Source organism: Cnephaeus nilssonii (genome assembly GCF_951640355.1).
Source record: "Cnephaeus nilssonii genome assembly, chromosome: 16".
Classification (NCBI taxonomy): Eukaryota; Metazoa; Chordata; class Mammalia; order Chiroptera; family Vespertilionidae; genus Cnephaeus; species Cnephaeus nilssonii.
Window position 1 is genome coordinate 25,707,779 of NC_137087.1, and position 25,254 is coordinate 25,733,032.

The window sequence follows — 25,254 nt, forward strand, 5'->3', positions numbered from 1 at the left end:
TGAGTCCTACACTTACCTCTCTGAATGATCTCAATGCATTGAATATCAGATGACATGTATTAAGTTAGTTGATATAGTCAGTTTTTTTAAGTGACCTGTAGTTGGGAGATTGCGATACAGCCATCATAGATTATAGTTTTTAATATTTTGGAAAGAAAGTTAAAGAAACATCTTATAGACAGTATAATGGATGCATATTAAATTAAACAACTGAAGCAGCATACCATGGTATTGTTAATTCTATTTTTTCATTCCTTTTGCACACAAATGAGTTTTTGCTTCTGCCTTTTAGATTTCCTGATCTTGCCTGGCTGAAGTTAACTTTGAAGTAAAGGGGTGGGGGGAAAAGAGAGGAAGTAGGAGGGAACTCTGCATATTCTCCTGTCTTTCAGCTGCCTGAGAAGGAAGAAAAAAAACTGAATAATTGATTCTTAAAGGTGCTTTTTATAGTTTTGGGTTTGTTTTTTTGTCATTTGAGTTATGATTTCTTTTTGGAGGGTGATTACAAACGTTTAAAAAATGTTTCCATTAAAATGTAAAGTTATGATCAAATTAATATCAAAACTAGTTATATAATGAAATATGGCATTGCACTTTTAGCATGATTTTGAAATCATCTTGCCTTGGATTTTGGCTTCTGGTCATTAACACCTACAGTTTTCAGATTGGTTGCTTCATAGAGGATATAAAAATTATTTTTTACCTGAAAATTGTGCATGACTGAGTTTAGTCTGCCTTATTAGTCCAGAATTTTCCAGGGATAACAATCCTCTTTGCTTTTAATGGTAATGGAGGAATAATACAAAAAGCACTAATTTAAAACTATTAGAGATTTGAAGCAGAATGTGCCTGTTCAAAATTATGCTATGTTTATCTTATTGTATTTTAAAAATTAATTGTTGTGAGACATTTTTCACTAGAATAGGGTAGAATGATTCTATCTGAAGTTGTGGGTTATAATAAACTGATCAAAGTTTAGAGATAAAATTATTAATACTATAGTGTCTGTCATTACAGAATATAGACATTGAACTACCTTATTAAACATTAGATATTATTGTGCTGTGAATTGCTGGTTAAAGGGGAAAAAAATGGGTGGAGTAAACCTGAGTATTTTCTTATTACCTGGACTAAATATTGCCTAAAAAGTTGAACAGAGAAGAGTCTTACATTATTTAGTTATTGGATGTGTCTGGACTTTAACAGATCTGTATATCTATCATTCCTTAGTCCTTCAATGAGAAAGTTCATTTCCCCTTTTGAGTCCATTTTGATCCACAATTTTTCCATCATTGGTTTATATAAATTTATTGCTGTGGTTTCAGAATATCCCTGAGATAGTTGTTGCTCAATATACCTAGTTTACTAAAAATAACTCAATTGATTGCCCAGGATAAGTTACCAGTAGTTTAAATAGTGGAGTGTAGCAGAGATGTCTTTTTTTTTTCTTCCAATTTCTTCTAATTTTTGTTATTATCCTATGGAATTTGGAATTGCTTCACAACCAAGATGAGATAATGTGATTGAGGGTGAAATTTAGCCCTTAGTCAGCTAAGGTAAACAATTATTTGGGCCCTGACTGGTTTGGCTCAGTGGACAGAGCGTCAGTCTGGGGCCTAAGGATCCCGGGTTTGATTCTGGTCAAGCACATGTACCTCAGTTGCAGGCTCCACACCTGCAGGAGGCAACCAATCGATGTGTTTCTCTCATCAGTATTTCTGTCTTTCCCTTTCTCTTACACTCTCAATGGACAGATATCCTCGAGTGAGGATTAAAAAACACACCAATTAGCTGGTTGTTTGGTTGTTACTAGTCAAATGTTATATTTTGAATTAAATTAAATATTTGCCATAAGTGAGCCACTGACAAAAGTTTAAAAATCTTGTTGGTAGTAATATGTCTTATAAGCACATCCCCCCCCCCCCACCCCCACCCCGCCTCCGACCCGGGTACTAAGATGATACTGCTAATAGTTTACAGAAGGAAATAGAATTTCGTGTTAGTATTGTTTGGGTGAGTAGAAAACAAACTTTTCCTTTACTCTCACTTCAGATATATTACTTTAAAGCATTTTAAAACTATAACATTCTTACAGAGGAAATGGGAATTTTACCTGGTCCAGGATTTATTAGTGTAGTTATGTAAATGGTTCTGTCCCAGAATTCCTCTGATTTGTTTCCTTTTCTTTCTGGTATTAAAAATTGTTATACCCCTATTAATTTTACTAAAAGAAAAAAATAAATTGATTTCCAGAAACAGCCCAGCAAACTGTTGCTATCTGTTAAAGATAAAAATTTTGCAATGATAATTAAACTTGATTTTAAGAGAGATGTTTTGTAAGAATTATTTGAAACACTGGATATGGAAGTAGAACGCACCCACACCCCCATACCACCATAAATGAGAGCATCTGCACTGTAGTTGTGATAGACATAGCCCAGATTAGAGAAGTGGGGGCTAGAGAGCTCTTGGTGTTTCACTGACTTTTGATACTAGGTTTTTCCCCCAAAAAGAAGTCTTTAAATGGAAATTTTATGCTTAGGCTTACCCCTAATTTTTTTTAATGTCTGGCCTTGGAAGTATTTCACTGACTTGATTCATTTAACAGTTATTTAAATTTTGTGGTTTTCCCATTCACAACATCCTGCTAGTTGCTTAATGTTTTTAAAAAGTTGATAAAAGTATAAGTCCTTTTTTCCCCCAAGGAGTTTGTTATATTCTATGATAAGAACTTACATAAAAACAATTTCCTTGAAATAGCTTGATTTAAGTAATCAAAAAAATACATAGTAAAGACAAGTCAGTAAAGATTGAAATGGTTAAAGAAGTCTCATGAAGGAGGTAAAACTTGGAAAGGGATTCATCTTAACAGAGATGGAAATGCAAGATAGGGAGCCTAATGCAGACATTTGGCAGAAAGGACAGCATGCTCAGTGATAGAGAAGGTAGATTTAGGGGAAAGTAGAATAACAGCCTAGCTAGAGAAGAGAGTTTTTTTAATAGTAGGCATCATACTAAATAAATCCGGGGCCAGAGGAAAATGATCGCTAAGTACAGTTACTTTTATCTTGTAGGCCATATGAATTATTAGAAGTTTTGAAGCAAGAGAGTAACAAAATTTTCTCCATAACAGTGACATCTGTTTTGTAATATATCAGAAGCAGTTACTTGATTGGGTCTTCACTAGAGTCTTTTGTCCTAGAGAATCATCAGTCTAGCATAATTTTGATGACCATGAATTTTCAAGTCAATTCATGTAGATATGGTTTCAAATTCAAGCTTTGTTGTTTGTTAGTTTGTGACATTGGGAAAGTCTAAAGCATTCGAAATAAATGGTTTCCTCTTTGGTTGTTATGAAGAATAAATAAAATGATATATTAAAGAGTTTATTACTACATAGAAACTGCTCAGTAGAAGGTAACTATTTAGACATGCCCTAAATTTTCATTTTTGTAGATGTTATCTTAAACCTTTTTGATAGATATTTAAACTCTTCCTACCATACACTACTACCATTGGTCATTACTCTGCCCCTCCTACTTTTAACAATGTCTTATTTGTCTTCTCTGGGGCTCTTACTATTTTCTGCAGCTGGTGCTAGATAAACTATCACTCTCAGTATAAGCTATGGTCAATGTAAAACACAGGACATGTCTTAGTAGTGTTTCTTCTCCTCTCCCTTTTTTTATATTTATAAGATTCCATGGTGGTTTCTTAAACAATTATTTTAAGAAAATTATATTTAAAAAGATGCGGAACCCTTGTGTGGTATTACCTTCCACAAAACATACTTTTCTCCCCCACAGGGAAATATAGGTATAAGCTCCATTTGCTGCCGATAGTTATTTGTATTTCAAAAAGTGTAAGTGATATTCAGGCAAGTTACAGAATTGTTTTTTTGGGGTGTGTGTGTGTGTGTGTTTAAGTTTGTTTGGCTTTGGGCTAATAAGGCTATGTAGATGAGTACTACAAGTTTGGTAGTCCTCTCTAAGCCTTGAATAAGAATTGAACTAAATGACCTTTGAGGTTCCTTTCAGAACACTTGGAGCCATAATTCTGTGAAATTTCTGACTTATTTTAGTCTCATGGATGAGAGACATTCATCCTAAATCTAGGTTTATTTTAAAAGAGGCGACTATTGAGTTTAGGCAGTGCCAATGCAAATCACAATTATGTAAAATTGTAATAGTAGTATTGTTTGGATTAATATTACTTAATGACAGCTTTGTATTCTGTATTTTTGTATATTTGTTTCTGAATTGTATTTTGACAGAAGTTGAACACATTCTCAATTAGTCCCTGAGTTTTTATATGCATTTTCCTTTATTTCACTTTACCTTCATATTAACATCTGATTGAAATTTACATACGTCTTCTTGCCATAAAGTCATTAAAAATGAGAATTGTAAGCTTGTAGCATGATAATACTCTGTACCATGAGTGTGAAAAATAAAGGATCATAGCCATAGCTGTGAATTGACTGCTGGTGGAATATTGGTAGGATCAGCATCTGTTGGGAGGCAGTGGCCTGGGGGTGGTCTAGGAGATGAGGCCAGAGCAGGAAGCTACTATTGTGTCGTACTTGGCCTTATTCCATTTCTAGTCAAAAGTGACAGCTTGCAATAGTGGAACCAAGCTGAAACCTAAAAAGTAGAATGAACTATAAGAAAAGGGGAACCAGTAGCTAAAACAGTCATTGTACTTCCTTATTTAAGTGGGCTTTTTTAAAATTTAAAGTTGGTACATCATGTTTTAATATTTAGTAATTTTGCCCTTACTCTGTTTAAATATTCCTTTATCTCCCATCTGCAGATTTTATATAGGCATAATTTCAAAGTTAGTTATAAATATGCTTACTAAAGTCCCATTAAATCCAGGTATGTTGATTTACCCCAAATACATATCTGCTGCCATTAAAAGGGGAGTTCTTCATTTGTAAAAATTGGTTGCAAAACTTGTGTGTTGAAGATGTACCCATGGAGTCCAGGAACATGTTATTTTGACTGAAATTTGGCACAAGTGTGAGCTGTTCTGCAATATTCAGATTAAAAACATTCATAAGTCCCAGTCTGCAATAGTTCTCTCCTGGTACCAAATCTGTTACGATCATATGCTGAAAAATCTGCCAGACTCTTTTTAATTTTTTGTGCCTGCTGTTATGAATTTAAAGTATGTAAAATCATGCTGTAGACATCAGATTTCAAATATTCTAAGCCATCACTAGTTACCATTTAGAAAGATTTTCTGGTTTCTGCCAGTCAAAATGTATTAATATTATTTATTTATTCCTTTTTCCCAATTCCAGATTCTTGCTAAAGCACAGCCATATTATTTATTTATTTCCCACCACCATCTATCTCCTGTGTACCCTCATAGCCATATTATTTAAAACCTGAAAACTAAAGCTTTATTTCCCAGTTTGTTAACATTTTACATTTGTAAAGTTGAACAGTTTCCAAACTATTTTCATGTTCATTATTTTGATTGATTTTCATGTTAGCTTTATGAGAACAGGTTATTATCTTAGTTTTCTGTAATGCCTTTGGGTTATATAAATTTATTTAATTTATACAAGTCTTTGGTAAGTAACTTACAAATAAATGGGTAGCAGAAATAGAAGCTCACTTAAATTAAAAAGGGTTGTGGGATATTATAAATATTTAACAGGCAATGTCGTGGACATCCATAGCAGGAAAGTACAGCTAAAGCTTATTCAAAATGGAATTAGGAACTAGAAAGTCAGGAACTCGAGTCACATATTCTATTCCTTCTTTTATCCCCTTCCTCAATCTCCTTTCTGCAGACAGGTTTCTTCTGCTTACTCATAAGTTTTGCTTCTCATAATACTAGTTTCCATGTGACTTTTGTGTGTCAGTGTTTATTCTCCCACCTACCCCCACCCTTACAAGATCTTTTAGATCTAATATTTGTGTTTCTTAGTAAAACTAGAGATAGAGTATAGGGGAATGGAAGGCTTTGAAAGAAGTAAGAAATATGAGGTAGGGAGAGATATACAATAGCAGTTTCTATAGGCAAAGAAAGTGAGATTTAGGGACATTGTGACTTGGCATCTAAGTTCACACAGCTAGTGGTAACCTAAACAGAACTTGTACCAAAAACTTTAGAATCAAAGATACTAGTTCTATACCACCCTGCCTTTGTCAGCCATCAAATGGGAAGTGTTTCTTATTTGCACATTATTCTTTTGTTTGGCACTTGATTTTTCTTAGAGTTGACATCTTTCCTAAATATAAAATTAATTTCTTTACTTAACCCTTTGCACTCGCTTGCTTTTTTCTCGATTCCTTTATTCTACTCGGGATTTAATTTTTTAAATACCCCAGATTTTACAAAGCACAGCAGTAGAATAAAAAACTGGAGTTTCTTTTCATACAAACTTATTTATTTGGATTTTTTTATATTTCAAATTATTGATACATTCAGAGTATAAAAAGAGCTGCTACTGATGCTAACCGTGTCGAGTCACACTCGACATCAGAGTGCAAAAGGTTAATTTTATGCATGCACAACTTCCCTAGACTTTCCAATCACTGGCATCAATCTGTACTCCAAATCTGTGTATTATTTTTAAACTTATTTGTTCCCTAGGCTAGTGGTCGGCAAACTGCCACTCGCGAGCCACATGCGGTTTGCCAACCACTGCGTAAGGCATTACCCTTACCCAGAAGTTTTGACTTCAGGTTAAAGACATTAGTACATTATTAAAATGTTTTTTAAGTGTTTTTCCCTAAGGCAGTGGTCGGCAAACTCATTAGTCAACAGAGCGGCAAACCATGGCTCGCGAGCTGCAGTTTGCCGACAACTGGGCTAACCCAACTAAATATGATTTAAAAGGCTCCTTCATCATCATTCCACCTTTGCAGGAAAGGAGGTATAGTTAGGGTTTCTGCAAGGGGACCATCCAACACACATTCTGCTTTTTAGTTTGATTCCATGTACTTAACCAGTCCTGTTGTCCTAGTGGCTTAGCTCATTTATAATTCATTCTGAGACAATTTAGGAGTCACTTATTCTAAAAATACAAACCCCTATTCATTTGTAAATTACACATCCCCCTTTATATTTATCCCACAACCAGGGTAGATATACCTCTCTGGTGTCTGCTACTTTAACTACATTTTGCCTCTATTTATATTTTTCTATGTGTGTTTCCTTCCCCCGTTAGATTGTAAGCTCTATGAAGGCAGGGTACATATCTTCCTGAAAATAAAACAGGCGGCCCTCAAATATCTGAATAAACAGCCTCAAGGCTTATTAGTTATTGACTAAGGCCTAATGCTCATGTTTTGCCTTTAGTCTAAAGCTGTGTTCAGCAAACTGCGGCTCGCGAGCCACATGCGGCTCTTTGGCCCCTTGAGTGTGGCTCTTCCACAAAATACCACGGCCTGGGCAAGTCTATTTTAAAGAAGTGGCGTTAGAAGAAGTTTAAGTGTAAAAAATTTGGCTCTCAAAAGAAATTTCAATTGTTGTACTGTTGATACTTGGCTCTGTTGACTAATGAGTTTGCTGACCACTGGGTTAGCCACCTGAGTGACCTCAACCTCTTTATCCTCATGTAGTAGTGAATAATGGACATTTGTTGGAAAGAAGCAAACAGTAAAACTTACCACTTTAACCACTTAAGTATTAATTCAGTGACTTTAAATCATTCACAATGTTGTACAACCATCACCACTGTCAGTTTTCAGAACTTTTCATCATTCCAAACAGAAACTCTGTATTCATCTATATATATATATATATAAAAGCCTAATATGCTAAGTGTCCAACCATTTGACCGGTAGTTATGACATGCACTGACCACCACAGGGCAGATGCTCAATGCACAGGCATGGAAACATGGAACAGACTGATGAATCTCAGAGGGAAGGGGGGCGGGGGGAGGGTGGGGAAAGATTAACCAAAGATCTTATGCATACTAGAGGCCCGGTACCCGGATTCATGCAGCGGTGGGGTCCCTCGACCAGGCCTGTGCCCTCTCGCAATCCAGGGCCCCTCGGGGGATATTAGGCTGCCAGTTTTGGCCCAATCCCCGCAGGCCAGGCCAAGGGACCCCATCAGAGTACGAATTCATGCACTAGGCCTCTAGTTAAACAATAATTCCCCATTTCTCAATACTCTCTTCTCCACAGCCCTAGGTAGCTACTGCTCTACTTTCCTGGTCTGTACTTTCTTTGCCTATTCTAGATACCATATATAAGTAGAATTATATAATACTTGTTTGTTTTATTGGTTTTTTTGGACTGGCTTATTTCACCTATTATGCCTCTTAAGTTTTCACTCGAGAATTTCTTTTTATGGCTTTATATTTTATTGTATGTATGAATCACATTTTGTTGATTGATCTATTGATGGAAATTTGGGTTGTTTCCACCTTTAGCTATTATGAATAAGGCTGCTCTGAACATTGGTATACAAATATAAGTTTGAGTCTTGCTTTCAGTTCTTTTTTTTTTTTAACCCTTTATTGTTTAAAGTATTACATAAGTCTCCTTTTTCTCCCATTGACCTCTCCCCGGCCACCCCCACCCCCCAGTACGGGCTCCCCGCCCCCCCATCTTTGTTCATTGGTTTTGCTCGTATGCATGCATACATGTACTTTGGTTGATCTCTTATCCCCTCACCCCCTGCCTTCCCTCATAAGTTGAATAGTCTGTTCGATGCTTCTATGACTCTGGTTCTATTTTGGTTCCTCAGTTTGTTATTCATTATATTACACAAATGAGTGAGATTTATTTTACTACTGTTTTATTTCTCCAGTTTCATCCATGCTGTTGCAAATGGTAAGAATTCCTCTTTTTTTTACAGCAGCGTAGTATTCCATTGTGTAGATGTACCACAGTTTTCTAATCCACTCATCTGCTGATGGGCACTTAGGCTGTTTCCAAATCTTAGCTATGGTAAATTGTGCTATGAACATAGGGGTGCATATATCCTTTCTGATTGGTATTTCTGTTTTCTTGGGATATACACTGAGTGGCCAGATTATTATGATCTCTGAACACATAATAATCTGGCCACTCTGTGCGTGTGTGTGTGTGTGTGAGAGAGAGATATATATATATATATATATATATATATATATATATATATATATATATATATTAGAGGCCCGGTGCATGAATTCATGCATGGGTGGGGTCCGGCCATCCTGGCCTGGGGGAGGGGACATGGGCGGTTGGCTGGCCTGCCTGCTGGTCGAACTCCTGGTCAAGGGGACAATTTGCATATTAGCCTCTTATTATATATAGGATATACACTGAGTCGCCAGATTATTATGCGTTCAGAGATCATAATAATCTGGCCATTCAGTGTATTTTTAGAAGTGGGATTACTGGGTCAAATGGAAATTCCATTTTTAATTTTTTGAGGAAACACTATACTGTTTTCCACAGTTGCTTTTCAATTCTTATGGACATACATCTGAGAATGCAATTGTTGAAGCATTTGGAAATTTGTGTTTTACTGTTGATGAAGATCCAGAAACTTCTTTTCTACAGTATCTGTACCATTTTATATTCTCACCAACAAGGTTTCCAATTTCTCAATATCTAAGAATACTTGTTTTTCATTTCCTTAATAATAGCCATCCTAGCCGAAACCGGTTTGGCTCAGTGGATAGAGCGTCGGCCTGCGGACTCAAGGGTCCCAGGTTCGATTCCGGTCAAGGGCATGTACCTTGGTTGCGGGCACATCCCCAGTAGTGGGTGTGCAAGAGGCAGCTGATGGATGTTTCTAACTCTTTATCCCTCTCTCTTCCTCTCTGTAAAAAATCAATAAAATATATTTTAAAAAAAATAGCCATCCTAATGGGTTCTTTGCTCATTTTTTAGTTGTTTATTTTTATTGTTGAATTTAGGAGTTTTATCAATCTCTTATCAGATAGATGTGTTGCAGATACTTTCTCCCATTCTTTGGGTTTTAATTTAAAAAACACTGAATTCTTTACAGTTTCTTAATAGTTTTTTTATATATAAAATCTTTAAATTTTTATGAAGTCCAGTTTACATATTTTTCTTTTGTTGCATATGCATATGGTATCATAGCTGAGAAATTAATACCAACTTCAGCGTCATGAAAAATTTCATCTAAGAGTTTCATAGTTTTAGTGCTTGTGTATATTTAAGCTTTTGGCCCAATTTTAATTATTTTTTAAAATAGTTATAAGGTAAGGGTCCAACTTAATTTTTTTTTATGTGGATATCCAAGTTTCCAACACCATATGTTGGAAATATTTGTCTTTTTCCTATTGAATATAATCTTTGTGCCCCTGTTGAAAATCAGTTGACCATTTATTCTAGAATTTATTTCTAAGCTCTCTATTCTATTTTGTTAGTTTATATGTCTGCCCTTATGCTGATACCACATTGTTCTAATGACTTAGGGTACCACTTTATTTCACTTTTCTACAACTGCATAATTTGTCTAAATGATTGTTAAATCTTAAGATAAATCATATGAAAGTATACAGTATTTGGAGTGTAACTCTTGTCATGTAAATATGAAAGTATACAGTATTTGGAATGTAACTCTTGTCACAGACCTGCCTTTAGAGAAGATACATTTTTAAGATTCAATGAAAAAAGATTCAGTGATTATTGAACTATAACATAAAGACATTCATTTATTGCTATGTGCCAGTCACTTTGCTAGATGCTAAGATTTAAAGACATAAAATATTTGAGTCTCTTTCAGACCAGGGGCGAGACAAAATATAGTTATAGCAACATGCCAAAAGTTATAAAATAGAGGTATATTCATAATGTCCTGTACTTTGGAATCAACTAATGCAGTAATACCACATATTTTTGTCTTTTTCCTTTTCTTGGCTTTATTTTTCTCAGAAGGCAAGGGTTTAGAAGATGGGAAAAAGATAAGGAAAGCTAATAGTGTTTCTCAATAGCGATTGTCTTTTGATTCTCCAGAGAAATAAAAACCATTAAGATGTGTGTGCCTGCCCTAGCTGGTTTATCTCAGTGGATAGAGCGTAGGCCTGGGGACTGAAGGGTCCCTGGTTCGATTCTGGCCAAGGGCACATGCCTGGGTTGCTGGCTAGATCCCCAATAGGGGCCGTGCAGAAGGCAACCAATCAATGATTCTCTCTCATCATTGATGTTTCTATCTCTCTCCCTCTCCCTTCTTCTCTGAAATCAATAAAATAAATAAATAAATAAATAATGGGAACACTTACACTGACTCCACTAGCGGTTCTCATGGAAATCAAATGAGTTAACAAAAGAACTGAGTGTGTCACATAAATGACTATGTAAAGTGTGAGCAATAATTATTTTTTTTAAAAGATGTGTGTGCCTGCAAGCATTTGTGTCCAGGAAAGGGAGTGGTGCGAGGCTGGGTAGTTTTAAATTACTAATGTAATTTTGGGGGCAGGCAAATGTAAAATCCACAGGGCAGAGAAGCAGTCTGGAAAGTCTGGCAAAAGTGTCTGGAGGTCGAATTCTTTTTCTTTGCAGGGCCTCATTCTTTTTCTTGAGTCCTTCAACTGATTGTATGAGGCCCAAGCACATTATAGAGAGTAATCTGCTTTACTAAAAGTCTACTGATTGAAATGTTAACTACATCTAAAAAATAACTTCACAGCAACATCTAGACTGGTGTTGGACCAGATAAATGGATACCATAGCCTAGCAAAACTGACACACAAAATTAACAGTCATAGGTACTATTGATATTTGATTCTTCGCTTTGTAGTGAATTGTAGGATGGTACACATCTGGCTTTAGCACATTTAAATGCCTGTAGCCTGCTTCCCAGTCATTATGCTAATGGTAAAACCCCCACATATTTTTAGTGCACCCTCCTCCCCCTTTATTTAGAGCTATTGGACTGTAGATTAAGACAATTGAAAAAGTGGAAGCCTTCAAAGCAGGCTTGTGAATTCAGCATAGAAGAGAGGCCTCCAGCAGACAGTGGCCTACCAGCTCTACTTCCTCTTTAATCTTGATATTGTGATTTTTCTCCTGGCTGTCCATTACTCCTTACCTAATCAAGTTAATTCCAGATCAAATTTTTGATATCACTCATACATTTTTTTGAGATATTTAGGCCTACTTATTTGATAAAAGTTAATTCTAAATGGGTAATATGTTTCCATCATATTTGCATTTAAATAGGGATACCCATATATCTCAAATTTACAAGTAGTGTAAGGTATTTTTGTTTTTAAATCCAGTGCTTTTCTAGATTTTTTTTTGCCTGGGAAATAACATGTCATTGGCTCCCAATTAATAAGCTTTCTCCCCTCTGCCATTGATGCAATACCATTTTTGGATATGGAAAATTCTGTATAACAACAGGGATGAATAAAATATCTGGATGCATAAGGTCTTCTCATGTATATATAATCTTTAGGCTTAATGATCTTTAAGACATTTTTCAGTATATAAACTATCAAAATGTAGTACATACTTCAAGTACCTCAGAAGGATGGTTTTTTTTGTGTGTGTGTGTGTTTTTTTTAAATATATTTTATTGATTTTTTACAGAGAGGAAGGGAGAGGGATAGAGTTAGAAACATAGATGAGAGAGAAACATCGATCAGCCGCCTCCTGCACACCTCCTACTGGGGATGTGCCCGCAACCAAGGTACATGCCCTTGACCGGAATCGAACCCGGGACCCTTTCGTCCACAGGCCGCGCTCTATCCACTGAGCCAAACCGGTCAGGGCAGAAGGATGGGTTTTTATTTTTTCTCCCACATCCACTCCTGGTTTCAAGGAATTAAGCTCCATCACATACTAACAATCCCTTCCAGTCCTTTATAAAGCCTATTGTTGAGAATTTTTCTTAATGTTTATTTCATATATGTTATGTCAGGCAAACTTGAATCAATTGGTAGCATCTGACTGGCATGTTGTTAGTGTTTTGAAGGACTGACTCATAAGACTTCTCTGGCCAAGAGTGTGTAGCTAATGATGTTCCCTACCAGTACTGTAAAGAAGAGGGTGAACTACTGATTTGTTTTATTGGTCTTGATCACTCCCAAAGTATCTCTTTGCCATTGTCTTATTACATAAATAGGTATAAGTAAACTTTTGTACTTAAGTTTTTATGAATTCAATTTGGATGATGGCACAACTTGGATAACTCTCTCTGCCTTTTGCCCCAGAACTCCAGGACTTTAGAGTGTCTGATTTAGTATTAATATAATTAAATCAAATAGTTTATACAAATTAATCACATTTAAAAATAGAGAAAGGGGTGCCCTGGCGGCTGAAAGCTGGTATAGAAGTGCGGGTCCCCGTTTGGGTTCCCGTTCCAATCTCACCAAGGCAGCGACTAAGATAGGAGGAAGGAGGTGGTGGGCGTCCTTAAGGCCCTTCGCCGCTTTACATTGCAGCCTTATCTCAGCTCAAAATGAACTATATGCCTGGTACTGCCAGCGTCATTGAGGACATCAACAAAAAGCACTTGGTCATGCTGCAAGATGGAAGGACACTTTTTGAGAAGCATTGACCAATTTGGACTTGGAAAAGGAGAGTGACACACCCTTGCAGCAAGTGTCCATTGAAGAAATCCTAGAAGAACAAAGGGTAGAACAGCAGACCAAGCTGGAAGCCGAGAAGCTGAAAGTTCAGGCTCTTAAAGATCAAGGTCTCTCCATTCCTCGAGCAGACACTCTTAATGAGTATTAACTCTTTTGCTCAGAGGCTATTGCTCTTGGGGAGCAGTGGCTCTCACTGAATGAAAGTGACATTCTGGTCACCTTACACATGTGATTAGAGTCTGCAGAATTTTGAAAAGTTTTTCTTTTGGGTTCTTTTACATATGTAACATGAAGAAATCATATGGCTTTTTTCCCCTTTTTATTAACAAAATCATTGTTTAAAGAAATACCTGGATGGACTCCTTTCACACATCACTGTGGAGCCAGCAACTTTTCTATGTTGCTCTTCTCATACCAAATGGGAGTTTATAGGGGATAGTCTTCATTTGCTTGTAAATAAAATATGAATCTCAAAAACAAAACAGAGAACCGTCATATCTATATACACACACACACACATAAAATGTGTTTTAGGAAATATTAGCTCTTTGCGGGTAGGCAAAAGTTTACATCTATTAAAGGTATCAGAATTTGGTAGTAGAACAACAGGTCAACTTGGACCCAGATGCTGAGTTCAACTCTGCTGCTTACTGTCTGAAATTTTGAACAAGGCATATAAGCACTTAATAGTTTTTTATTTTTTTCATCTATAAAATTAGGTATGCAATATCTGCCTCATGGTAATGTTGCCATTGCCTATGAGATAATATATAGGAAAGAACTTTATACCCTATAAAATTTTGTGATAAACAGAAGGATATGGGAGGAGTTCAGAAAATAAATAGATCTGGTCGGGTAAATCTTAGTTCATATACTTCCAAGAAACCCATTAGAAGTAATTGTTTTGTAAACCCTGAGCAATAAACTAGATGTCATTCACAGATTTTACCACCTCACCAGTGAGTCACATAACTGGTGAACTTCCTGCCTATTCCTATTCTTTTCTTTGTTGTTATTTTGTTCCAGCCAAGGTACCTCTCCTATAATATGTTATTTCAACCATTCTTATCAGCACCTTAATTCCTTTACTTCTTTGTCTTTGTCACATCTGCCTTTAAACGTACTGCAATTTATTTTTATTTTATTACGATTTTTTAATTGCTTTTCAGGCAGGGAGGGGGTTGGGAGTGAGGGAGCCATAGACCAAGCCATTGATTGGCTGCTTCCTGCACACCCCCTATGGGGAATCAAGCCTGCAGCCTCTGGGTACATGGGACACCCAACCAACTGAGCAACACTGGCCAGGGCTATTTTCTTTTACACCCTAAAAATGCACTCCTCTTTATTGGTAGCCACTAGTCACATGTGGCTATTTAAATTAAGTAAAAGTAAATTTGAAAATTCAGTTCCTCAGTCACCGCAGCCACATTTCATATACTGAAATAACTGTGGGACAGTGTAGATATATATGTAACATTTTTATCATTGCAGAAATTTCTTTTGGAAAGCCTTACCCCTTAAATGGTTAACACTGTAAGAGAAAATTACACCTATTTATTTTGGTATCATTATATTGTCTCCAGTCTCAATGGAAATATTAGTTGGCATCATTTTATTTTATTATTTGACTTGAGAAAGAGAGAGAGATTTGTTGTTCCACTTATTTATACATTCATTGATTTCTCCTTGTATGTTCCCTGACCTCCCTGCAACCTTGGTTTATTGGGACAATGCTATAATCAACTGAGCCACCTGGCCTGGGCCAGTTGGCATCATTTTCTATGCTCCTTTCTAGCTTCCATTTCTAAAGGAGTTAATTCCAAATTCTCTGCTCAGTTTCCTCCTTTTCTCTTAGTAGATGACCTTTGTCCTGCAGCACAGGAAATTGAGATTCAAGCAGGAACCCCCCCTAACTTCCTGTCCTTATACCTATTTTTGTATCTTTATTTACCTCCTCTTTTCCTTGTTTCATGTATACCCCTTTTTTCTATGACTAATTAAATTTTACAGCTATTGGACACCTTCGATGTCCCAGGCAAAAATCCAAGATACTTAAGGTACAACCATGAACAAGACAAAACAAAAAACCCCTGCTTTTATATAGCTTACCTTCTAGTGAGAAGAGACAGATAGCAATCAAACTATTGTAGTATATTAGAAAACCGTAAGTTCTACAGAGAAAAGTAAAATCTGGTTGAAAGTGTTAGCTGGGACAGAAGAGTGGAAAGACCCTAAAATGAAAACATTCAAAGAATGGCAAAGAGACAAGTATATGGAGATTACTAAAAACTGTAGTAAGGTAATAAAGGTGGTTAAGTAGGGCTTTGTAGACTGTTGTAAAAACTGTTTTTTGTTCAGATTAAGATTAGAGGGGAAGCCTATGGAGGGTTTTGAGCAGAAGTGTGATGTGATAACCTCTTCCCCAATAATTTAAGACATAAAAGGGTAAAAAATTTTAAAAATAAAAATAAATAAATAATACATAAAAGAGTAAAGTGAATTCCCATGTTACCTGTATCATCCAATTTTCACAATTAACAGTGGATGGCCAATATTTCTTTTGTCTTACTATTCTTGTGTATTACTTTAAAGCAAATCCCACTAATTATATTATTTCATCCCTAGATGTTTTTCTATAAGTTTGCATATGTGCATAAATTTTAAAAGTATTAGAATTGACTGTATGTAGTCAATTCTAATTATTCACAGTAGTCATGTTCTAAAAAGTTGAAAGTTCTCAGCAACTTCAGGAATGAAAGAATGAGAATGTCATATGTTTACTAATTTGCTTTATCCTGCATTAAGCAACTATCAGACTTAGAATAACAACACTAACATTACCACCAACAGTGTAGTTGCTGAAAACAGTCTAAATTTTTTGTGGCAGGGTTTTCTTTTATATTTGTTTGTTTTTATCTTTAGGATATATCCCTAGTGGATTATACTCATTCGATTTTTTTGTTTTAGTCTTGGTTTTTCTCTCTTTTTCTTGTATTTTTAAAGGCTTATCCTTGTCTTTGTGATCTGGAATCCATCTTCACAGATACCTTGCTCCACTTACCAAATCTTAAATGTATTGTTTGTTGTTTCCTTTTTGTTATGTAAATTAACTCAATTATTTGCATTCTAAAATTTAAAAAGTTATGTCATTACATCCATTTATTCCCTCTCTTCACTTTTTAATCTTCCATCACCATATTTATTAAAAGTATTATCTGAACTTTTATATCTCTATTTTCTTAGCTTCCAATAACATTTTCAATTATTGCAGCTTGGCTGCTTCCTCGCTTCCAATTTTGGAAATTCTTTATTCTTATTGCTTATATGACATTTCTATTCAGGTTTCCCTTCTATTTATCAACCCTCTTTTGCTAACTGTTGCCTCTCTCTAGTTTTAATGTTGTGTGGTTTTTCAGAGTCTTTTTATCTTCATTTTACAATTCACCCTAAGAAATTTTCTATTTCCAATGCTCTTGCTATCATTTAAAACCCTATCTTCTGAATCTAAAACTCTAGTCCAGACCTCCCTGCTGTACTATTATTCATTTAACAACTATCGGTGTGCCAGGCACTGTTCAAAACTCCCTGCCTTGTTGCAGCTTAAGATCTATAGGAGGCACAGTAGATAATAAATATAATAAGTAAATGATACAGTATAAGATAGTTTAATTACTACTAAAACAAAAGGGAATAGTAAAGCAAGGTAAGACCAATTAGAAATAGAGAGGGGAGAGGCAGGTTAGAGTATTAAATAGAGTGGTCACAGTAGATGGCCTTGAGAAGGCATATCCTACATAAAAGTTTACTTAATCTGTATTGTATTGATTTGTGTGTGAGTATATTCCAACAGGCTGTAAAATCTTCAAGGACAGAAACTCTTATATGTATTACCAGCCTCTTGGCACAGTAATTGACATCTGGGTTTCAAAATTTGTTGAATGAAATATCGTCCTAATATAGCCCTGGCCTGTTTGCTCAATTGGTTGAATTCCCCGCCTCCCCTCGCCCTACCTTCCCCCCATGTACCAAAGGGTTGCCAGTCCAATCCCCAGTTGGAGCATGTACGGGAGGCAGCCAATTGGTGTTTCTCTCTTTTCCTCTCCATTCCTTTCTCTAAAATCAATAAAAACATCTTTAAAAAGAAATGTAGTCCTACTATACTTTACCTATAAAAGTACCTCTTAGTCCCATACACAAAGACTACTTCAGACATCATTTCAACAAGCTATTGAATCTGATTTCTTCTACAACAAGTGAGAAGCCAAAAGGAGAATTTTTTAAAAGTGTGATGATGGTATATTGGGCACTTGACAGCACAAGAGGTTACAAAAGAAACTAAAATAGTTAAAACTAAACTTTATCTTTCTGGGACAGTTTGGTATAGAGGCAACAACACTTGACATTTATCAGTAATTATGATTGTATCATAATATAGTGATCAATGATAGACGTGTTTAGATGAAAAGCTTAAATTGTGTCGAGTATTTTATTTAATGAAGGTACTCTAGAAATGTTTTTATTCAGAGTTGCTAGGATTTTATAAATTTCACTTCCTATAAGTTACCTTTAAAAACTTTCTGTAGCCTGCCCAGCATGGCTCAGTGGTTGCGCTCAACATGTGAACCAGGAGGTCACAGTTTGATTCACGGTCAGGGTACATACCAACCAGAGTTGCAGGCTTGGTCCTCAGTGTGAGGCGAATAGGAGGCAGCCGATCAATGATTCTCTTTCATCATTGATGTTTCTATCTCTCTCTCCCTCTCCCCTTTTCCCCAAAATCAATAAAAATATATTCTTAAAAAACTTTTTGTAGACAGAATCTATAATAAGTATTTATCATATCTCTTTCAGTTTATGTTCTCTTCCGTTTTTTCTAATTAGATGTTCTAGATGGGCATTGACCTCTTTTCTCTTAGATTGTCCAAAAACAAAATAAAAAAATGACAGCAGCCAACACAACATTAGCCTTCCGAAGTGAATGAATCAAAATTATACCCTTTTTTTTTCCAGATTGGCAAAAAATATAATAATTTTTGGTGTGCCACAGAATTTTAGTAATTTGTGTGCCATGAGATGAAAAAGGTTGAAAATCGCTGTTCTAGACAAATTAAACTTATTAGGAATAGCAAAACAATGACTAAATAATTGTGAAGTGCATGGTTCCTACTATCTTCCTTAACAGTACTAGGTAATTAAGTTGTTCCTGTATTACAATACTTTGGAGTTGTAATTTTAACTCCCTCCTTTTTTATGAATAAAATGCATTTCTCGTGTATTTGTGTTTGCTCTGCATAGACCCCAATAAAGGGGACAGATAGTCTGAAATAGGGATATGATAAAAGATTAAATAAGTCACTTGGCAGATCCAAGTCTATCAAGTTATGGGACTTATTGATTATTTCAGTTTGCACTAGATTGTAGTAATGCTTTCTGAGAAGAGAGAACTATGGTAAATAGTTCAAGTTTATAGGTTATGATAATACACTGAAAATATTAGCCTCCAAAGTATTTGGTGTGTTCGTCATTTTAAAATTATATCCTTTGCATATTATATTTATGTTTTTAACAGTATTTTTTAAAATATATTTTTATTGATTTGAGAGAGGGAGAAGGGAGAGAGAGATAAAAACATCAATGATGATAGAGAATCATGGATCAGCTGTCCCCAACACACCCCCTACTGGGGATCAAGCCCGAAACGTGCACATATGCCCTTGATCAGAATTGAACCCGGGACCCTTCAGCTGCAGGCTGACCTATATCTACTGAACCAAACCAGCTAGGGCTGCATTTTATATTTTTAAGATAATTTTTAAAAATAGATGTTAACTCTTAAAATCAGAATAGTTTGTGACACAATTATATGTATACTCTAGTTTGTCTGTGTTCCTATCTAGGAATTATTTTTAGTAGAGTACTTTCCAAAAATGTGTAATCATATAATTTTATTTCTTAGGTTGAACTCCTCCCCCCAGCAGAGGGGAACTAAAGGTAGGGTGAGACTGTCATTGGTAGAGTGCTCCTCCAGTGCAAGGGAGTTGTTTCTTGTTTAATTTTTTTAAACTTTGGCTGTTCTGAAAGAATATTTTCAGTTGCTTCTTTAGAAAACATTAAACAGTTACCAGGTCTTCCTGAGTTTGTTCAGTGTTAAGTTTGAGGAAGCTGCAGTTAGTAAATTGTGGTTGGCAGATGTTATAAGCAGGTGACTCAGTAGGTTGAACTCATGATGACTCAACTCTGTAAAAATCATGCTGATAAATAACTTGAAAGAAAAATTGCCTTCCAGACTTTTGAACTGCCATAAAAATTCAAAACTATTATTAAAGTTATCACAAAGAATATTGATATGTGGCTTTAGAAGGAAACACATTTTCCTTCAAGTGGTTTTAAAAGTTTTACTTAATTGTTTTGATTTTTGCTCTGTGGTAATTGAAAGAAGACCTACCAATGACACTAAGCAAGTTGTATATTAAAAAGGAAGAAATAGCCCTGCCTGTTTGGTACAACGGTTACAGCACAGGCCGCAGACCAAAGGGTCAAGGGTTTGATTCCAGGCCAGGGGCAGGTACCCTGTTTGCAGGTTTGTCCCGGCCCTGGTCAGGACACGTGCAGGAGGCAGCCAGTGCATGTGCCTTTCTCACATCAGTGTTTCTCTCTCCCCCTCCTCTACCTCCCTTCACCTCTCTATTGGAAAAAAATGAACAGAAAAAAATATCCTCAGTTGAGGATTTTTTTTAAAAGCAGAAATATTCTAGGTCTACATAAAGTGTATTCAAGAGAATATTTTTTGAGAGGTTTCAGTAGGGAGGTTAGCAGAAAAACCCAAATGGCAATTATTTTTAATTAATATAATAAAAATAATCTAACTTTTTAATGTAACCTTGATTATAAATGAACAAATAAAGCAAAATTTGTAGTCTTCTTATGGTTTGATGTAATAGGGCATGTATATTAATATAGGATATTCTATTCTAAAATCCTTTTAGATAATTTGGTAAGTTAATTATTCATCTGATAAATTTATTACAATCTGTTGTTTTATAATATCCATTCCAAATCTTGGAATACCATATTCCCGTGAACTTGTTTTAATTCCATAAACATCATTTTCTATATTTTAAAATAACAAAATAATTTGGTTAATTGGGCTTTCTTTCACTTGTGTCATATTACTAGTATCATAAGTAAATTATTGAATACTCAGCAAAGAGTATTCAAAGTTTTGATACTGCAAGTACAAAAGATATGTGGAAGGGATTTTGACAGTAGGCAGATGCTTGCTGCTTTGCTTCCCTCCCAGCCATGTAATTGAGGGTAAATTACATAATCTTTGACTGTTTACTAATCTGTAAATTGGAAAGAATACTATCAAAGTAGGGTTTTTAGAATTAAATGAGGTTAACATTTGTGAAAGTGCTTTAGATATATTTTAAATTAAACAGAAAATAAACTTTGAATATTTGTCCATGATGAACAGATATTTAATGGAAATAACATAGGAATGTGGTTTCACCTTATATGATATTTCAGTTTGTACAAATATGGGAAATCGGGCATTCAGAGAAACCTAGAACTCTTTAAAATCTTGAGACTTTGAAAATTTAGAAACTTTACTGCTTTCATAATTTCTCATGCTGTATACTTATCTTAAATTAATATAACCATTTCTATTTGAGTTATTAATGATATAAATAATGGCAAGTAATACCAAGTGTAAGTTTCAAGGAGAGAGTCCTTAAATATTTGGATGTATATATAATGGCCAGTTCCTTACAGTGGCAATAATCTTCAAGGTAGAATGCTGAGGATGATGGAATACATGTCTGTAATATTATTGGATCAAGCTACCAGGATTTAGCTATAGTGATTATGAAATGTATTAACATTATTTTCCAATTTTTATTTTTTTATCTTCACCCGAGGATATTTTTTTTTGAGAGAAAGGGGAAGAGAGAAACATTTTTAAAAAATATATATTTTTATTGATTTCAGAAAGGAAGGGAGAAGGGAGTAAGAGATAGAAACATCAGTGGTAAGAGAGAATCATTGATTTGCAATCAAGTCCACAACCCGGGCATGTGCCCTGACAGGAATTGAACTGTGAACTCCTGGTTCATAGGTCAATGCTCAACCACTGAGCCGTACTGGCCGGGTGAGAAACATTTTTTAACATTCATGTGCTTCATAAGCTTGCTTTTCTAAAACTGGGAGCCATGAAATATGGTAAATAAAACAATTTAGAAAGATTGGTAGATTATTTTAATCAGGAAAACGTGAGAAAGGTGATACTATTCTAGAACAGCGATTTTCAACCAGTGCTGCAAGAATTTTTAAAACATGCCGTACCTGACTACTTTTTTTAAAAAAATATTTTATTGATTTTTTACAGAGGAAGGGAGAGTGATAGAGAGTTAGAAACATCGATGAGAGAGAAACATCAATCAGCTGCCTCCTGCACATACCTCACTGGGTATGTGCCTACAACCAAGGTACATGCCCTTGACCAGAATTGAACCTGGGACCCTTCAGTCCGCAGGCCGATGCTCTATCCACTGAGCCAAACTGGTTAGGGCCGTACCTGACTATTTTCAGGGGCACTGACCTCTTTTCTCTTAGATGGTTAAAAAAAAATTTTTTTTTTTACAGCAGCCAACACATCAACACAATAATAACTGTCTGGTATGAATTAATCAAAATTACACTTTTTTTTTTTTGCCAAATTGGCAAAAATATTTTTTGGTGTGCTGAAAATTTTAGTAATTAGTTTATGTGCACCATGAGATGAAAAAGGTTGAAAATCTCTGTTCTAGAAGGTTGCCTTCAATTTATAGTAATATATTGACAAATTGATTAAGAAGACTGTGACAAAATTACTTTAGAAGAAACAGAGTTAAGTCCATAATATAAATAAATAAGGAAAATATGTAAGTAAAAAGTCTTCTCCTTGCCCTAGCCGGTTTGGCTCAGTGGATAGAGTGTAGGCCTGTGTCCAACCAAAGAGTCCTGGTTTCCATTCTGGCCAAGGACACTGTGCCTTGGTTGCAGACTCCTCCACCGCTAGGAACCTAGTTAGTGGCCTGGTTGGGGTGCCTGCAGGAGGCAACCAGTTGATGTGTTTCTCTTTCTCTCTGCCTTTCCCTCTCTCTCCCACTCTCCCTGGAAATCCATGAAAAGAATATCCTCAGGTGAGAATTAACAGCAACAACAAATTCTATCTCCTGGTTCTACTTGTTTGTAATCCAAAGCATAGGCCCCACCTCAAGATTTACTGCTGCCTCTAGATTCACTGCTGACTTCAGGTTTGCACACTGATTTCTACAGTTAGTCAATGCCTTTGATTCTGTTTTGCAAGCACTTGCTAAGGCTACCCAGGCTATTCGTAACAGGTCATTGCTTCTAAAGCTTGCTTTTTAAAAAGTGAGGCTTAATTGCTATTGAAGTCAGTTTTGTTTTTATTTTTAAATCACACAAATTAAGGATTGCAGTGAATAAATGAATCCTATGTTCCAGCTTAATTCTGATTCATGTACCTTAACATCTTGCAGGTTTTTAATTTTTTTAGTGTGAATACATAAAATCTATAATACTCTTGACTCTAAAATATTGATGTTTGTTTTATATGCAGGGAATCTAGTAGTTCTAAATAATTATAATAATTTAAAATTATGCCTAAAACTTAAAATTTTAGCAATTATGTAAATCTGGAAAATTTTAGCTTTTATCATTGACTAGAGGCCCTGTGCGTGAATTCGTGCACTGGTGGGGTCCCTTGGCCTGGCCAGTGATTAGGCCGGGGCCACGGGAGGTTGGCTATGGGAGTGCACTGACCACCAGGAGGCAGCTCCTGTGTTGAGCATATGCCCCTGGTGGTCAGTGCATGTCATAGCAACTGGTCAACTGGTTGTTCGGTCGTTCAGTCACTTAGGCTTTTATATATAGAGATTGTGTTATGAAGAAAGAATGAGGGTATCCAAAACTGACTATATTAGTAGATTCAGAATTATGTTAGAAACATTTTAGAAATAACCATAGCCTTAATCTTATGTAGCAGAAAATATCAGGTAAAATGTTTGAAATACTGTATATTGGTCATTTCTCCCAGTAGTACATGAAGACAATTTTGTGGTAGGATGTGGTGTGACATTTCCTTTCTCTTTAACCCTAATCGTTTTCTTTTTCAAAGTGTAGTGTCATATTAGCTGTACTGTCTCCCTGGTTGGGTCTTCCCCTACACTGTTCTTGGGGGTTTTATTATTTTTTTTAATCTTCACTCAAGGCACAGCTAACGTTCTATATTAGTCAGTTGCATTCTGTGAAAGATAGTGAATAGATAGCATTTTTTAAAGCTATGATTTTTGTGTTTTATTTAAAATATATTTTTATTGATTTCAGAGAGTAAGGGAGAGGGAAATAGAAACATCAATGATGAGGGAGGATCATTGATCAGCTGCCTCCTTGCACACCCCCTACTGGAGATTGAGCCAAAAACCTGGGTATGTGCCCTGATTGGGAATTGAACTGTGAACTCCTGGTTCATAGGTCAACGCTCATCCATTGAGCCAAATCAGCCAGGCTATTTATAGCATTTTTAATTTCCAGATCCTTAGTTTCTCATCTCTGTGAGTCTGCCTGCCTTGTATCTGATTTTTAGCACTTTCACAGAATTGTTCAGGTCAATAAAAAAGGGGGAGGGGAGCATTCATTTGGCTCTCCGTTAGCATTAGCAACTCTTATCATCTTTTTTGAGCCTCTTTAAAAAGCTCACAAAGGGAATGATGATTAGTTAACAGAAATACCTGTAACTTTCAGAGCACTATACATAGAGGAGGACTTCAGTAACAGTATGACTATCATAACCAGGCAATGTATTGGGATAATTTTCATGGGTTTTAATTTAGTAATTCTTGTCATCCAGTACTATGCATAATTCAGAATTGGATGTTTTAAGGAAAACTGCTTGTAGTATTTTTTTTAATCTTATAAAAACATTAAGATGGAAAGAGGCAGATATTGCTTTATAGATGAGGACATTGATACACAGTAATTTGAACTTATATAAGGTCATTTCAGGAAATGGAGTTAATTATCAGTTTTTAATGGTATGCTTTTTGTGGTAGAAAATGAATGGGTCATTTTTGAGAAGATATTGGTATGGTGTCTTAATCTTGGAAATTCAGCCTATTATTTTAACCTGATGAATAAATAAAATATACATAAATGTTGAGCAAGTAAATTTTATATTCTTATATCTTAAATTGTAAAATTTCAATACAGGGGAACTGATGTTATACCTATCTACAGAATATGGCAGTGCTGTTTTAATAGCAGTTTGTACCCTATTTCCCCCCAAAATATAAAGGCTTGGGAGCAATAGGCCATAGTAAACTTTTTGTATAAAGTCAGCAGTGACATCCAGGTGATTGTGAGTACCCATCTTCTTGCCATTTAAATGTCTAGAATATCAGTGACAAGAGCAATTGTAATAAAGGTAGATAGATGATTAAACCTAGAGACTTGAGTCTAAGGATACCTAAAACCAGAATTGAAAAGTTTGAATGATCCGACTATCAGCTTAGGAAAGCGATTAGGTTTGTGTTTGACTCTAAGGAGTTAAGCTTGGATCTGTGTATGGAAGTTGAAGTAAGAAAGATTTTAAAAGATCTTGATAGCTGTCAGGGCTGTCTGGAAATAGTAATGGATTTCCTTGGGAAACAAAGTTTCCTGTGTTT

At 35.6% G+C, this 25,254-nt stretch overlaps 2 protein-coding genes across 10 annotated transcripts in view; both read left to right on the top strand.

Moving 5' to 3' along the window:
* The window catches only part of JMJD1C (jumonji domain containing 1C), a 244,456-nt gene that overhangs the window by 163,122 nt on the left and 56,080 nt on the right, over window positions 1-25,254 (top strand). The gene's annotated exons all lie outside the window — the stretch shown is intronic.
* On the top strand, window positions 11,904-20,951 carry LOC307113073 (U6 snRNA-associated Sm-like protein LSm1). Its single transcript, XM_079794347.1, is given in 3 exon segments — window positions 11,904-13,475; window positions 13,477-13,500; window positions 13,502-20,951. Coding segments are annotated over 3 exon segments (276 nt in total). The 5' UTR covers window positions 11,904-13,395; the 3' UTR covers window positions 13,674-20,951.